Source organism: Arachis ipaensis, chromosome B10 (assembly GCF_000816755.2).
Source record: "Arachis ipaensis cultivar K30076 chromosome B10, Araip1.1, whole genome shotgun sequence".
In the NCBI taxonomy this organism is placed as follows: domain Eukaryota; kingdom Viridiplantae; phylum Streptophyta; class Magnoliopsida; order Fabales; family Fabaceae; genus Arachis; species Arachis ipaensis.
The window spans coordinates 54,000,426-54,018,420 of record NC_029794.2 but is presented as its reverse complement, the minus strand read 5'-3'; the positions used below and the strand labels follow the sequence as shown (position 1 = coordinate 54,018,420).

Below are 17,995 nucleotides of genomic sequence, written 5' to 3'. Positions count from 1 at the left end.
TTTTGGGTCCAAGTGTGGCCTATGGTTGATGTTTGGTGCATTTGACTCAATTTTAAATTAAAATCTTGATGATTAATATTTTAATGTGTATTCTAAATATTTTTACTTTTTTAAATTGTAAAATTTAATTTTTTATTTTTTTTATTTATAATTAATTTATATTGCACACACTAATCTTTCATTGCACATGGACAAAGAAGACAATGTGTGAACTTAAATACCTCTCAACTATTTAGTCTGAAAGTTCACCGTAAATTATTATTCTTCATATGCATTCAGAACAGACTTCCAAAATCTTGATTCTTCACACATAAATTATATTATATCTCAATGATGGAGAGAAATAGAATATCACGTTCCGCTCAATACAGTGGCATATTCTAATCGTAGGGGTGCACATGGGGCCGGGTGAAGCCGGGTTTGCCGTGACCCGAACCTGACCTTAAATAATGATCGGGTCTATTTATGAGACCCTTACTCGACCCTAGACCCGATGAAATTGTGTTATTTTCGGGCCACACTTAAGCCAGATCTAGACCGGATGAAACCCGGGTCTTGATCAACTTTATCACGACATCACCAAAAATTAGATTCTACATCTTTTGAACCTCTAAATTTTGGAAAATAATTATTCCATAACATTGCAACATTCACATAATAATAATTTAGAATCTAACAATAATAATTTAAAGTTTCATAATAATAATTATATCAATTACACATTAAACATTCAAAGTTCAAAAGACAATTAAAATAAAGTTAACAACCAACACAAGATTAACATAATAATAATAATTTATAGTGTCATACCAACTAATAACAACAAAATATTAAGTAACAAACAACTATACGGGTCCAACAGACCGGGCCAGGTGACCCGAGATTTGGCCCGAACCCAATTTAATAAATAACCGAGGCCATCTATTGAAACCTCGGGTCTGATCGAATCATAACGAAGCCGGACCAAATTAGTCCCGAAGTCATCGGACCCGATCCGAGTCTTCGGACCAGACCGGATCTTATACACCCCTATCTAATCGGTTCCTATATTAACATATATTCTGGCACTTTGCCATCGACATATACACGGCTGATGCGAGTACTAATAATAATTGCAAAATACGTGGGAGAATGAGATTTTCATAAGCTGTAAATAATTAACTAGGTGGTTTCAAAGAAAACAACCCCGTTTATTACAATTCTAATACAAACACGCACAAAACATAATGATTAGGGTTATTATATCTCAAATTGTGACACGTTCAATTTATTTATTTATATTAGCTAAGTATGGGGGAGTGAACTGGATGCATGGCTACGGGCCATTGGTTATTTTTCCAATCATAGATAACCGTTGTTTGGTGGAACATATCCTCCGCCACCACCATATGTTGGATATGATGGATATTCGGATCCTTGGAAAAGCTTTCGCCCTGTACCATATAAAGAAATAAATGTAAAAAAAAAACATATAAGATTAAAAATAATAAAAAATTTAAAATTTAAATAAAAAAAATGTTTGAAAGTAAAATAAATTAAAACCAATTTAGAATATAATATTTAAGATAAAGTAATTTTAAAATTTAGGATTTGAAGTTTAGAAGTTAGGGGTTAAGGATTTATGGTAGTGGCAAGGAGTGTGGTAAGTTATTAGTGGGTTGAAGGTAAAATTAAGGTGTTAGGAGAAAAGAGAAAGAAATGAGAAAAGAAAAAAAAAATTAAAAGAAATAGTAAGTGAATTTTTTTTGTTGTGGTTCGGTAATTATTTATTGGCTGAAATTGATTATTTTTGGTATAAGTATAAGTATTTGTATTTTTAAAACTACATATTAAAACTAACTTTACTGATGTTAGGATTCAAAACTTGAGTTGTTAAAGTTCATAACATATAAAAAATTATTTGACGACGTAAATATGATAAAATTTACGGGTAGTGTGTAAGTCAGTAAGTGAATCTCCACTTATGTATATGTATATTGTTATTTAAATTGGGGTGTTGAAAACTTATGAGTGGTGTTCCAAAATTAAAAAGGAGGACATACCGAGTTTATAGTCCGCAGGGTTAATGAAAAAAATCACGGTGGTGGCGTGTTCATTTTTATTCCGTCGAAGACTGTTTCTTCTCCTTATACTATAAGTCTATAACTACTTGTGCAAGATACAATAATCCACTGTTTTTCTTGTATCAATTTAGTCTTTATTTTAGAAAAATAAGAATGATATATATTTAATTTGAAACTTATATTTTTCGATTTTATATGTTTTAAGAAGAAGACACAAAAACAATCTTATATTATTGGCTAGATTTATTGTAATAAAAATTGAATGATCCAATAATGTTTTAGACAATTTTATTGCCTAATTAAATAATAATATTGGTGGTCTAATAAATAGAGAACAACGGAAAAAAATGACTATTCTGACGAAAAAGATAATTTTAAAATTTTTAAATAATTATTTTTTTATAAATAAAATGGTTACTCACATGATACTTTTATACATATAATAGTTAAAATGTGAATATTGGTTTTATCAAATAATTTAATTAAATATGTTAAATTATTTAATTATTGTTTTTACCGAAAATATTAATATAAATATCAGAAGCCCGTTGAGTGAGTCAAGTCACAAGTGCCTTGCCTCATAGGCATGCTACGAAAAGTTCACTTATGAATATCATAGACTATTAGACCATCTCCAATAGGGAACTCATCCCAATTCCTATTTATGGCCCACCTGTCATAAAAAGTAACTCCATATCAGCTTTTGCATCATAAACAATAAATAGGAACTCAAAGCATCTCTCTCTTCTTCATTAGGAGGAACTAACTTTAGTTCTTATTGTGGTCCCACTTAATTAATTAATTAAAATACTTAAAATTAATATAATTAATTTTTTTCAATAATATTATTTAAATTTATAAATTTAAAAATAATTCATTATTAAAAGATATTAATATTAAATAAATTCATATATAATAATAATACACAATATATAATTCGAGATTATACTAATTTATAGTTTTGTGTTTACAACTGCTAATTTTAATAATATCATTAGCATTTTAAATTTTAAAAATAAAAATAACCAACTCAACTAAAAATTATTTTATAAGGTATAAAAATTAAATTTATTTTTTAATGTAAGTAAATTTAATTAATTATAATTTAATATAATAATATAAATAATATTCAATATTAATTATAATATAAATAATTAATATAAATTATTAATTAAATAAAAATATAATTTTTATTATAATTATTACTAATTTAATTATTATTTAATTATTTAATATAATTATTTAATTATTTCAGATTTTATATTATTATTTTTTTATAATAACTTGCCAAATGGCAAGTTATTATTGGTTAATTTGAGTCCCTGCTTAGAGGGACTCTCTTACTTTGATCCTTGTGCGGGAACTCACTCATTCTCTCCTCCAATGGTTAGAGTTCCTATATGTCAGAAAAAAGTCAAAGAGGAACTCACCATTGGAGGTGCTCTTAGGGCATGTTTGGGTCTTATGTAAAAAGATCTTTTTATTTATCAATTATGTTTAGGTATAATAATATAAAAGTACTTTTTTGTTTATTTATTACATAAAAAATATTTTTTTAAGGAAAAAAGATCTTTTAAAAAAAGATATAAATTACAACTTCTCAAAAAAGATATTTTTTTATTTTTCTAGTACTTTTACTTTTACTATTAAAAAATTGCCAAATACGTTAAAAAATAATAAAAAAGATCATTTTTCATTAAAAAATATATTTTTTATAAAAATAATGACGCCCAAACAAGTACTTAGTCTACTACATCGCTTTCCATTACACTTTTTTCCAATCTTAATATAGGAAGATGTTCACGTATAACACTGTGGTTGTGCAGTACGTGATGTTCCGCATTCTTGAATCGTTTAGATATAATATAAAATAGTAGAATAGTAAAGATTGGAGGCATGTGGTATTCAGTAGACGAGAGTTTGTAGTAGTTATGGTAGGGTCTCAACAAGCTAAAAAGTTATCCATTCAATAAGCAAGTTATTGGTGTGTATGCCCAAGGGTGAGTTGAGGCTTGAAAGTTATAGTGGCGTGCTTTGATGAAGTCGAGCAGATTGGAGTTGGCTTCGGGGCGTAAATTTTTTTGTTCCTTTTTCCGCTACGATTGGGCCATGTTCCATGGTTTAGGTCAGTTGATTTTTATAAAACAGAAATTTTGTGTTGCATGATTCTGAATTGGTGCTTTCAAAAAATATAATGTGAACATGTTTTTGTTCTTGGTGTTATTTAGGAAAAGAGTATAGAAAAATGGTTTAGCTAGTAAGTGTTTTTGTGTTGTGATTTTTATCTTAATAAAGTTTAATGTCTTCTAATTAGTTCTTAAATAATTAGGAATATTTAGAGTAAAGAGTGATTAGTACACAATGATAAGTTATTTCGTTGAGTTACTACCAAATTTTGAAAGAGAAGAGTGATAAGTATGAGGTATATTGAATAGCGTGAGCCCATGATAAAATTAGTTAGTAAATTTATGTTAAAGCAAATTCTTTGTAATATAATTGTATTATGATAAAATTTGTTAGTGACTTATGTATCTAAGATGCTTATATGCATATTAAAAATTTGATTAAAATCATGCGAAATTAATTTTTTTGAGAAAAATAATTTTTTAAGGATTGTATGGAAAAAAATTCAAAACCCAAGTTCTGAATCCTTCTATGTTGCACAAATACGTGTGATAAACCCATATTTTATGATATATTTTGTGCTTAATTTGAGTGATTTATTCAATCTTTCACCCACTTATTCATATTAATTGCATGGTTTTACTTTTCCTTCCTTATTATGTGATGTATGTGAAAAACATGTTTCCTATGCTTTAAAATTAATTATTTTAATTACCTTTATTTCCATTCGATGTCGTGATTAGTGTGTTGAGTAGTTTCAGATCTTCTAAGGCAGGAATGATTTAAAGGATGAAAAAAGAAACATACAAAGATGGAAGAAAAGCACAAAACGGAGTTTCTAATGAAACTGGCATCCACGCGATCGCATGGGCAACGCGGGCGCATGCCAAGCGCGAATCAACAACGACGTGGCCACATGACTGATGCGACCGCGTGACAAGAAAAGCTCCGAATGACGCGACCGCGTGACCCATGTGGACGCGTGACAAAGGCCACGCACCAGAAATTGCAGAAAATGCTCACAGCGATTTCTGAAGCCCTTTTTGGCCCAAATCCAAGTCCAGAAGGCATAGACCAGAGGTTATGAAGTGAGGGAATGCATCCATTCAGGGGGAGCTCGTCAATTTAGTTACTTTCCATGATTTAGATTTAGTTTTGAGAGAGGTTCTCTCCTCTCTCTCTTAGAATTTAGGACTTCTCTTAGTTTTAGGAGTGACTCTCAATCCCAGGTTTAATGTTCCTCTACTTTAAGCTTCTCTTTCACTTTTATTCATTCCATTACTTTAGTTGATTATTACTTTTGCCATTTAATTTATGAATTCTTCTATGTTCCAGATTATTTGAATTAATGCTATTTGAGGTATTTCAGTTTATTATTGCTTTCTTTTATTTATGTCACCATTGCTTTCAATCTGAAGACATTTTTATTCCAGCAAATTTACTTTTTCCCTTTTGGTCTTAGTTAAGAAATCAGTAACTCAGGAGTTATCTTAGCTCAACATAATTGATAACTGTTATCTTTGCTAATTGAATTGACTTTCAATAATCCCAATCTTTTTCTTAGGAAATAAATAGGATTCGAAGGTCAAACTAATTAATCCCTTGACTTTCCTTTGCGTTAGCAAAGGTTAACTAAGTGGAATTAAAATTCAATCTTCTTTATTGTTGAGAAGAGTAACTAATTTGGACTTCCAATTTCTCATCCCTTGCCAAAAGTTTTCTTTACAGTATTTATTTATTTTAATTGCTATTTAAATTATTTGTCATATTTGTTCCTCATTCTTGAAACCCCAAATCTACAATCTCCATAACCAATAATAAGAACATACTTCCTTGCAGTTCCTTGAGAAGACGACCCGAGGTTTGAATACTTCGGTTAACAATTTTAAAGGGGTTTGTTACTTGTGACAACCAAACATTTGTACGAAGGGATTTTTGTTGGTTTAGAGACTATATCTACAACGCGACTGTTTTTATGAAATTCTTTACTGGCAAAAATCCTACTGCAATTACTTCAAGACCACCCTAGATGTAGTGAACCTTATGGGGAAGCAGATTCTGGTCACTGAAGAGGCAATTGAAGATGTTCTGAAGCTTCTGCCTAAATATGATCAGCCGGATGGTTATCAGAAAGCTGAGGAAGACATGCGCTTTATGAAGTTTGATTGGGATGCAGTCAAGGCGAGGATTGCCCTTGACCCGACCGTTCCTTGGATCATGGGTCAGAACACCACGATGCCCAAGGGAATCAAGCGGGTGTACTTGAATGATGAGGCTCGGCTTCTGCTGCAGAATGCAAGAAGATTATCCCGCACAGCAGGAACTTTCTAGCCTTGGGCTACAGACCTCCAGTCCTCACTGCTCCTGGTGACACTGTCACACCATCTGCCGACCCCTCTTCGTCCACAGCTTCACCTACCACCACCGCTGCACATCCACCTGCCCCAGAGCCCATCTATCATCTAGTGCACCGCCTATTTCGACGGCTTGACCAGATGGAGCGTCGCAACAAGCAACGCTATGAGCACCTGAAACTGATGATACGATCTGGCGACATCCCCTCCGAGCCTGACACACCATCCGAGGCATCTGAGGAGGAGGCGGATGCGCCCAAGGTTGCGACTCATCCACAGCAGGAGGCAGCACAGGCAGGCATCCAGCAGGCTGCACCACAGGCAGAGGTTCTACATCAGATCCAGGCTGTAGATCCTGAGATCCCTATCCAGTCAGCACCTCCTCTGCAGCAGCCAGATCCTTAGCCCACCACCACAGAGACTCCAGCTACCATTCCTTCCAGTGATGACACCCCTTCACACCCTGCTTGAGTGAGCATCAGGAACGATGCTACATTTTAAGTGTGGGGAGGTCGCCATCTCTGGCGTATATTTTTGGTGAACCACTACATACTCTTTCTATTTTGCTACTTTTTCTGTATTTTCTCTTTATTTTTATTTTCATTTTCTCAGTACTTATACATTATTGTTTTTATGTATTTTTATTCTATTTTACTCATGTTGCACTTTAGTTCATATTTTAGCCACTTAGTTTAGTTGCAATTCTAACTTACTAGTTATAGAAATTGTGGATTGATTAGTATAGTTTACCCTTTTTAGCATAAGATAACTCATAATAGATTGAAAAGAAAAAAGAAGTAAACTAGAGACTTTAACAGAATCAAAACAACCCACACCCTGTATATATAGCATTACATGTTAGTTAGTTAACAACATTTCATCAAGGAGAAACACTAGAACTTTAAAGCCACCTTAAGTTTTACATTGAGAATAATGGGAATTTTTAACTAAACCTGCATGACATACATAACTGATAAATGATTTTTGAGCTAGAGAACACATAGCCTGTGAGTTTTGAGCTTAATTGTATGGTTACATTCAAACCATAATATTTTATTCCTGTGTGTTCCGCCCTTCTTGTTTATTCTGGTGTTCTTTGCTTTGTTTTAATATATATGTCCGATTATAGAATGTAGATACATACCAAGAGAGTGATTGAGGCCATTATTTAATTTTAGCTCACTTGTCCCAAAATAGCCTACCTTTTACATCACCCTTGTTAGCCCCCTTGAGCCTTTAAATTCTCTCTTGTTTTATAACCACATTACTAGCCTTAAGCGGAAAAACAAATAAAGAAGTCCCAAGTTGAATCCTTGGTTAGCTTAAGATAGAAATTGTATAATTGTTTAAATGTGGGGAAACCTATTGGGAACATGGATGATAGAAACAAAAGGGTAGAAGGTTGAAAAAGAATAAAGATGTTTCAAAATAAGAATTTTTGGGAAACATGCTCATGTGAAGTTAAAGAAATTAAATTACCATGTGCATTAAAAAAAAATTATTTTTCAATATTTGAATAAAGGGGACACAAAAAAATTTCCCGAAATGCAAAAAATAAAAAGCAATGCACATGGGATAAAATAATAAACATTGAAACATGAGCATGTAACATCCAAGTGGGAAAATATGGGAAATTAGGTAAAGAAGCTTTGCTTTACAACATATGTATGTTAGGTGAGATCTTAGACTAATCAAGAATTCACTTAATTAGCTCACTTAGCCTTATACATATACCCTTACCTTTACCTTGGTCCCATTACAACCTTAATTAAAGACCTCGTGATTTTTGATATGTCTATATTCTATGATTGTTGATTGGTTAGATGAAGAACAAAGTTATAGAAAGTAGGAATAAAAAGAAGAATAGAGTGATTAACCCAATAAACACTGAGTGATTAGAGAGTAAACACAAAATCCAGTGAGGGTTCAATAGCTCATTAACATTTATCTCTGTTTAAATTCTTAATTGTCTTGCAAAGTTTATAAAATGCTTTTCTCTCCCATTTCAATTGTAAAGGCACTTTATCACTATCTAAGGTTTGGCTATGTATATACATGACTCCTTGAGAATGTGAATTAATTTAACTACATGCAAGCTTTATATACAAGTGAATAAAAATTAGAATTGCATGATGCATCATTCATTAGGTAGTTGCATTTAGATTAGATTGCATTACATGACATTCCATCACTTTAACCTTACTTTTCACCTTGGATTTAGCATGAGGACATGCTATTATTTAAGTGTGGGGAGGTTGATAAACCCATATTTTATGATATATTTTGTGCTTAATTTGAGTGATTTATTCAATTCTTCACCCACTTATTCATATTAATTGCATGGTTTTACTTTCCCTTCCTTATTATGTGATGTATGTGAAAAATATGTTTCTTATGCTTTAAAATTAATTATTTTAATTACCTTTATTTCCATTCGATGCCGTGATTAGTGTGTTGAGTAGTTTCAGATCTTCTAAGGCAGGAATGACTTAAAGGATGAAAAAGGAAACATACAAAGATGGAAGAAAAGCACAAAACGGAGTTTCTAAAGAAACTGGCATCCACGCGATCGCATGGGCGACGCGGGCGCATGCCAAGCGCGAATCAACAGCAACGCGGCCGCATGACTGACGCGACCGCGTGACAAGAAAAGCTCAGAATGATGCGACCGCGTGACCCATGCGGACGCGTGACAGAGGCCACGCACCAGAAATTGCAGAAAACGCTCCCAGCGATTTCTGAAGCCCTTTTTGGCCCAAATCCAAGTCCAGAAGGCATAGACCAGAGGTTATAAAGTGAGGGAATGCATCCATTCAGGGAGAGCTCGCCAATTTAGTTACTTTCCATAATTTAGATTTAGTTTTGAGAGAGGTTCTCTCCTCTCTCTCTTAGGATTTAGGACTTCTCTTAGTTTTAGGAGTGACTCTCAATCCCAAGTTTAATGTTCCTTTACTTTAAGCATCTCTTTCACTTTTATTCATTCCATTACTTTAGTTGATTATTACTTTTGCCATTTAATTTATGAATTTTTCTATGTTCCAGATTATTTGAATTAATGCTATTTGAGGTATTTCAGTTTATTATTGCTTTCTTTTATTTATGTCACCATTGCTTTCAATCTGAAGACATTTTTATTCCAGCAAATTTACTTTTTTCTTTTTGGTCTTGGTTAAGAAATCAATAACTTAGGAGTTATCTTAGCTCAACATAATTGATAATTGTTATCTTTGCTAATTGAATTGACTTTCAATAATCCCAATCTTTTCTTAGGAAATAAATAGGATTCGAAGGTCAAACTAATTAATCCCTTGACTTTTCTTTGCGTTAGCAAAAGTTAACTAAGTAGAATTAAGATTCAATCTTCTTTATTGTTGAGAAGGGTAACTAATTTGGACTTCCAATTTCTCATCCCTTGCCAAAAGTTTTCTTTACAGTATTTATTTATTTTAATTGCTATTTAAATTATTTGTCATATTTGTTCCTCATTCTTGAAACCCCAAATCTACAATCTCCATAACCAATAATAAGAACATACTTCCCTACAGTTCCTTGAGAAGACGACCCGAGGTTTGAATACTTCGGTTAACAATTTTAAAGGGGTTTGTTACTTGTGACAACCAAACGTTTGTACGAAGGGATTTTTGTTGGTTTAGAGACTATATCTACAACGCGACTGTTTTTATGAAATTCTTTACTGGCAAAAATCCTAACGACAACGTGTATCGCACGATTTCACCCTTCCTATTATTCAGTTTCTTCCCTTATCGCATGGCAAAACCCTTTGCTCGACTATATTGCTCATAAAAATGACACGCCTCATCCGGGTTATCGAACTCCATCTCCAATATTTGTGCACGATCAAATACTACATGCTCAGCACTGCCGTTCTGCCGTTCTTCCCCCAACTCCTCTTCCTCTGTTTCCATCCCAATGTCCAGCAGTGATTCCTGCACAAATAAGAGCTCATCAGTTACGGTTCTCGCTGGCAATCTTAAATTACAACACAAGTATAACCCAGCAAAATATACCCCAATGCCATTTGTACCGTTGCATCGATATCTCCGGTATCTCTGAAGCCGTAAAAATTTTCTTCCCCCCAAGCATCCAGTTCAAGGATCGATCTGCTACAAGAAGACATTACAACATAAAACCGCTCTGCCTCTGCTAATACAACTTCCCCAAGAAATCTATTACTCGTAAAACCCTTCACCGAAATTGCAGCAAACCCAAAAAGCATAGTGTGAGTATCCGACTGCAAAGAACAACATCGACATACCACGTAAGTAACACCAGTGCTAAGACTCCCAACTTAAACATGCCAAACATACACTAACAATCATCCTCTTCCACACTCACACTACAAACAACCTTACATAAGCAACTTCACTCCCAACTCAATAATCAATAAACCAAAACTATCCTCAACTTCTGCCACCTAAGGAGGGAAGGGAGAAGAGAGAGATCGGAGGAAGAAGAATAGGATAGTGGGGGAGGAGCCATCACCGCCTTGCTATTGCCTCGCCGCCACCACGCTCTGTCACGTCATCGCCGAACTCGTCAAACCGCGTCACTGCCGTTCATCCTCGTCACTGCCAACTGTGCCGTCACGGAGGAGAGATGCGCTGAGGAGAGAGGAAGACGCGAGCCACGCCACGCCACCGTCGCTGAGCTTATTACCGTCCACCATCACTGCCGGGAGAAGACGCTCGAGGGAGGAGCAAGTCGCGCGAAGAAGGAGACCTACACTGCCGCTGAGCTGCTGGAGGCCGTGCTGACACGTTCTTGGCCGCCGAAAAGCATCACTGACGCCGCCGTCCTTCTGCCACTGCTGTTGATGGTGAGTTGAGCCACGTCTTCATCGTCAGAACCATCGTAGGAGCTGCTGCTGTCCGGTTCAATTGTTCCTCAGTTACGGTAAGCATCTTCATTTTGGATCCCTTGAAAATCAATATTTTGCTATGTTTGGTTAGAGATTCTGAGATTTTGGTAATGTAGGGTCGAGTTCTGGTTGTTGCATGTCACTTTTAGAATTGATGTGGCTGCTGCAAAAGTGGTTTGCGGCTGTGGTTGCGGCTGTCGCTAATTGCAGGCCGAGAGCAAAGGGTTTCTTGACGCGTTTGGTTTATGAGTTTCGATTATTTGAGGTAGGGGCATTTTTTTAAGCTTATTTTACTTTCAAAAGTTGTTACAAGTTGATATTAAATTCCAAAAGTATATTTCTGTGATTTCGTAAGTCTTATGGACTGAATTGAGTTGTTCTGGATGATTGTAATTATTTGTTTGGTGAAATTATTGACTGTTTGAAAAGGTTGTATAATTTGAGTTATTGATTTTTGTTAAATTGATAGTTGTCGAACTAATTTTCTTGAGGTTTGAAAATGTTTTGTTATTGAAAATGAGTTGATTTTAAAAGAGATTTAATATTAGAATTGGTTTGATATTGAACCTAATTTGAAATTGGAATTTAGTTTAAAATAAATATGAAAAGGATTTGATATTTGAAAACGGTTTGATTATTTAAAATGATTTTCTATTTGGAAATGATTGAGAAGGATTTGAGGAATGTTTGATTGGGATCCTTGAAAGGTGGCAAAAGTCCGAGTTTTATAAGAGATGTTGTCGAAATTTTTATAAAAATTAGAGGCTTCATTTGAAGTAGTTATGTAGGAAGATTTTGGTTTAAGGATTTTGTGACTGGAGTTTGATTTATTTAAAAAAGAGTGAATTAAGTTTTGAATATGAATTTTTGATGAATGATGTGGACATTGTAACTAATTGTTGACCCTCGGGTTTTCACCATGGAATATTATATTTGAGTTTGGAGTTTGACTCCATGGAATATTATATTATTGAACTTGGAGTTTGATTCCATGGATATTATTTTTGAGGTTGGGGATGCGCGCACAGAGGAACTGTCCAATGGTTAACTACCAGAATATGTCGGGTTGGCTATATAACCAACATATGAGACTCATTAGCCATAGGACAGACATGCATCATATGCATTTGTATGTTTTGACTGAGTGTGCTTTTGTTTTGGAATTGTTTAGCCATGCTTATCTGTTACTTGTATTATTTGTTGTACCTGAACTTTACTTGTATTATTTGTTATACTTGAACCCTACCTATGATTTTCTTGTTTGTATTGTATGTGTGTGCAACTGAGAGATCCCTCATGCTGGTGGTGGTGAAGCTGAGGGTCATTTTTCTAATGTGATGATTGATTGTTGATTTGAGTGAGTTGCTTGGGCTGGGAGCCGTGATTGGTTTCTGATTGAGGTTTTAGTAAAGTATGAAAAATCAAGATGGTTCAGCATAGACATAATGAACCTATGCTTGGAACAGGTTGGTCATTCATACAATCTAGAAAATTGATTAAGATTTTCTTAAAAGAAAAGAAAGGTTTTGGGTTTCTGAAAAATTAAATATTGTTTCTTTAAAAAGGTTTTGGATAATTACTCGTTGGTTTTTAAAAGATTCATAAGACGAACGATAATCACTGCCTTGAAATCAATTCTTCTCTTTGTACATACCTTCTTATAAAAATTCTTAAACCCTCTTCTGAGAACCCTTTCGAGAGCGATGTTCTCACTCTCCTACATAATTTCATTTTCAGTGACAGATTCAGGAAACTTTGGCACGAAGATGTGATTGAACCATGGAGCTTTATGTATATATATATTTTCACTTTCTGTATTTAATTAGTCTTAGATTTTATTTTACCCCTCGTCATTTGTCATTTTGAGATTTTAGATGGGCAAGACTTATATGTCAAGAAGTTTTGAATAAATCTATGTATTTATTATTATGTAGATACGAAATGTGATTATGTGATTTTAAAGTAAAGACTTTTCGCTTTCATAATTAAAGATTCGGTTCATATTTGTGAAAACTCAATATCAAATAAATATAGTATCAAATTAAAGTATTAGAGGAAAGTAACACTTGAACTTTTAGTACGATCATGAGGTGTTAAAAGTAAGGGTGTTACAGTAAACACGAACGTTTCCTTCTGCACAGCAAATCAAGATCTTCAGAGGACCCAAGAGTGAGAAATCTTGGAACTAAGAGTGGTAAGAAAGTAAGGAAGAAAGGTGAAATAAAAAGTCCTTTGCGAAGAAAAGAGCAACGAAAGACTTTCAAAAATGTGGAAAAGAAGATGAAGAAGAACTAAAGCGTTTTTATAAGAGAGAAGAGGCAAAAAATTCCTTTCAACCCCCTTAAAGACATGCATGGATCCCAAGAAAATTGCCGCACACCGTTCGCCCCTCATTTAAGGGGGCAACATTCAAATTTTCAAAAACATGTCAAGTACCCGACTTCTAGAAGACGGAGTACCCGACGTCGAAACAAAGGCCACGTATTGCTTGAGCCCGACCTCTTGAAAGCTCAGGACTCAAGTAGTGGAATTGTTCATACCCTGGTCCAACAAATTTAGCCAGACCCAACATAAATAAAGTCCAACCTACAGACACGACAAGAAGGTAAAATTTTACTCATCCAAATAAGTAACTGTCTCCCAAATCTCTTCTGAACCGTCAAAATTACAAAATTTCTCAATACCTAAAAGCAAAACACAAAAGTGAAAGAGAAAGAAGAATTGGGTGAGAAATTTTGAGTTTCTTACCACTTTATTCAGATAAATTTGAAGAAGATTTTGAGAGGAACGCTTGGTCACAAACAACTCGTCAATCGGAGCTAAGAATTAAAAGTTATGAACAATTTAGTGTGATGTGTGGATAGTGACATAAGGCATTTGTTCTACCTCCCCCCAATCACCGTTGCTCTCTTTCTCTTTCACTTAGGAATATTGTTGCGGAAGTGTTTTACGGCAAGGGATATTAGTGTGTGGATCTTGGGCTGAAGTGTGACCCAAAGTTGATTTTTTGTGCGTTTGATCCAACTTCGAACCAAAATTTTTATGATTAGTGTTTTTAATGTATATTCTAAAAATATTTTTACTTTTCTAAATTATAAAATTTAATTTCTTAATTTTCTTGTCTCATAATTAATCTATTAGTTTATTAAGTATTAATTAATCGGAATTTATATTTTACACACTAATCTTTCATTGCACATGGACAAAGAAGACAATGTGTGAACTTAAATACCTCTCAACTATTTAGTCGGTTTAAAGTTCACCGTAAACTATTATTCTTCATATGCGTTCAGAACAAACTTCCAAAATCTTGATTCTTCACATAAATTATTGTTGATCGGAAAAATATTTTCGATAGAAGTAAGCTGATTCGGAGAAAGGAAGAGACAGTTCCTCGAAAGAATGTATGCGTAAGCGTGGGATTGAAGGTGATCGACGCGAATTCGATTATGACTGATTTATTAATCGGATAGACTTAATCGAATAGGACATTTGAAATGAGTAATCAAACAAGACACCCAAATGAGTGATCGAACGGTTATGGTAGTGGAGAAGTTAAAGGCCTTCATCACGCGAGGAATTTATGGGAAATGTGCGCAGCCAAGCGGCGGGAACGGTTATCAAGGAGAAGGCATTCAAGGCCATGGTTTTTATAATTAATTGTAATTAATCGTCAGTTACTTAACGCAGCTTATAAATATTAGGAAGTCTTAGGGAATAAAGGTTGGAACTTTGTTTCAGAAAAACACTCAAGCACACTCACATCCCAGCGAATTTCTGAGTCTGCAATCGAGTTTATTTTCTGTAGGGTTCCATCCATATTTTTATCTCTTAAATTTACCATTTCTGTAAACTTTATCTTTCAAGTAAATTTATTTTCCAAGTGTTCTTTATCTTCATTGTCTAATTTACATTTTGCATTTAAGATTTTTATGCCAAAGTCCTTTGACACAGTCGAAGGCATTTTACTGTTTTCTTTTAATTTCAACGCGAACCTTTTTATTTTCAGTTTGTTCTTTTTTTCAAAAACTTTACTTTTGTCTTTATTCCCAATTCTCATCTAATCGAAGACGCTTTGATGCACTTTTAGAAAACTGGTACCTGCAAAGAGGAGTAGGTTTCGCTTCCAGATCATTAGATATTGAATCACCATCGATTTGCTAAAAATCAACAAAACAAATTGGCACGCCCGGTGGGACAGTTTTAAAATTGAAGTGTGTCAAACATATTTTTTCCAGTGTTGTTCAGTGTATGCGATTACGAAGTGGAAAGATCATTCACATGGCTGATGAGGTATCGAATCTGAATGGTGGTTTATCCATCAATGATAGCATACTAGGATCCATGCAACAAGCTAACGTGTCTTCACACTCGGAGGCCGCAATTGGAACTGAAAGTATAACAGTTACGACTGTTCAGACTGGAAATGCAGGACGTAATATTCGTCCGCGTGACCCTTTTCTACCATATCAACCTCCACTAACCGCTGGTTGGCCTCCTTATAGCCTTCCTCCTGGTTATACCCCACCGGTGGGCGGCTTTATTCCGCCTTCCCGTTTTGGGAATACAAGTAGAGTGAGTAACACTCGAAACCCGCAACAACATTCTGATTATTCTCGTGATTATAATGTGGGATCTACTTCGAATGCTACAAATTTGATGGCAGTATATCGACACCAAGTAGAGAAAAGTCATCATGACTTAGTTAATTTATTGACCCAACAGATGACTACGATTTTGAATCCCATGATGGCCGATCATGAATCAAAATTCGAGCGTCTTGCTAGACAAGTCGAACGGATTGCTCGAATTGTTGATTATGATGAAGGTGAAGGGCATAACACCAGGGGAAATAATGAAGGGACAGAAAATGTTTTCCAAAATGAAAACAATATTTTAAATCAAGAAAACCCTTATGTAGTTCCCCGAGATCAAAATGCCGATGACGTTTTGGCCAGATTACGTGCTAATCATGGCGGCAAACGTTATCAAATCACTAGAATTGTGGAAGAAGTATTGAATCGAGTTGGTCTAAATGTTGGTTTTATGAATCGACCACACTTTGTGTCCGTTTTTCCCCAAGTTGTTCAAACGGCTGAAGTGCCAAGAGGGGTGAAGAATCCAAAGATAGTCACAAAGTTTGCTGGAGAAATTGGAGAATCAACTACTGAACATGTTGCTCGTTATTTGGTCGAGATTGGGAACTTAGCTAATGATGAAAATTTTAAAATGAAGTTCTTTCCTTCTTCATTGACGAAGAATGCATTTACTTGGTTTTTGAATCTCAGACCAAATTCGATCACAACATGGAATCAGTTAGAAACTGCTTTTCACGCTCAGTTTTATCGAAGGAAAATGAATGTAGCAGTTACTGATCTAGTGGCTTTGAAACGCGAAGATGGTAAAACCATCGATGATTATTTAATACGTTTCAAAAATGCTATAAGTAGATGCTATGTGTCATTACCCGAAAGTGAGATAGTGAAAATAGCAACCATGGGGCTATGATTCTGTATGCGCAGAAAATTGCTTAATGTGCATATTCCTGATTTAGCCCATTTGGATGAAAAGGTTCATCAGACCGAACTCATGAAAAAGAGAAAGAGAAGTATAGAAATGAGCAAAGGTCAAAGAGTAAACCTTTTACTCGAAAAGAAAAGGTTGCTTATGTAACCATGGAGTCCTCAGAGGAGGAACTCGATTTCGAAACAGAAGTCGATTTGGATAAACTTAAGAAAGGCCCTCCATATGTTTGTTCTTTACTGAAAAAACTTCCTAGTAATGAAAAGTCGAATGATTCAAAACTAAAAAGTGGAAAGAAGTATAGTTTTGATATTTCAAAATCTGATCAGATTTTTGATGTGTTACTTAAAGATAAACAATTAATTCTGCCTGTGGGTAGAACTTTACTTTCCGTGAAAGATTTAAAAGGAAAGCCTTATTGTAAATTTTATCAAGCAACAAGTCATTTGGCTAACAGTTGTGTCCGTTTCAGGGACTTAATTCAGGAAGCAATAATGGAAGGACGGTTGAAATTCGATGATGGCAAGAAAGAGATAAAGGTTGATGTTGATCCCTTCGATGTTGATGCTAATTATCTCGAACCTTGCTTTGGAATGAACATGGTTGGCATGTCCTATGACTTTGATGTGACTCTGGATGATTTTGAGTCGCAAGTGAGAGCTGTATATCCTGGAGCAGGGGATGGTTTGCTGGATTTCTTGGTTTGGCAAAAAATCAAAGACCGAGACGTATCTCTGTGTCCGCGGTGCAATGCTGTCTTTGATGCTGAAGTAGCAGCAATCTTTGAGAAGGAAAGGATGAAAAAGGAATTGGCTCATAGAGAAGAGCAAGCACCCCAGAGACAGCCGATTCGGCGTATAGAAGGTTCTAGTTCAAAGACCCCTTAGCAAAATGTGGCTACACCTTTAAGCCGATCCCAGGCTATAGGTCTTCAGTGGATTAGGAATTGTCAAGAATTCTAAAGACGTGATCATCTGTATCGACGTAATCCACAATGGGGGCATCGAGCACCTTCCTGAAATCAATACCCCTACTATCGAGGTCGAGCCAGG

General features: G+C 34.9%; 1 protein-coding gene across 1 annotated transcript in view; it reads right to left on the bottom strand.

Annotated features, from left to right (window-relative positions):
* Nucleotides 1,113-17,995, bottom strand: part of LOC107624287 — a 70,293-nt gene continuing 53,410 nt past the window's right edge. The window contains exon 2 of the mRNA XM_021113736.1: nt 1,113-1,433. Coding sequence (XP_020969395.1) covers nt 1,342-1,433 — 92 coding nt within the window. The 3' untranslated portion in view covers nt 1,113-1,341. The remainder of the gene's footprint in view (nt 1,434-17,995) is intronic.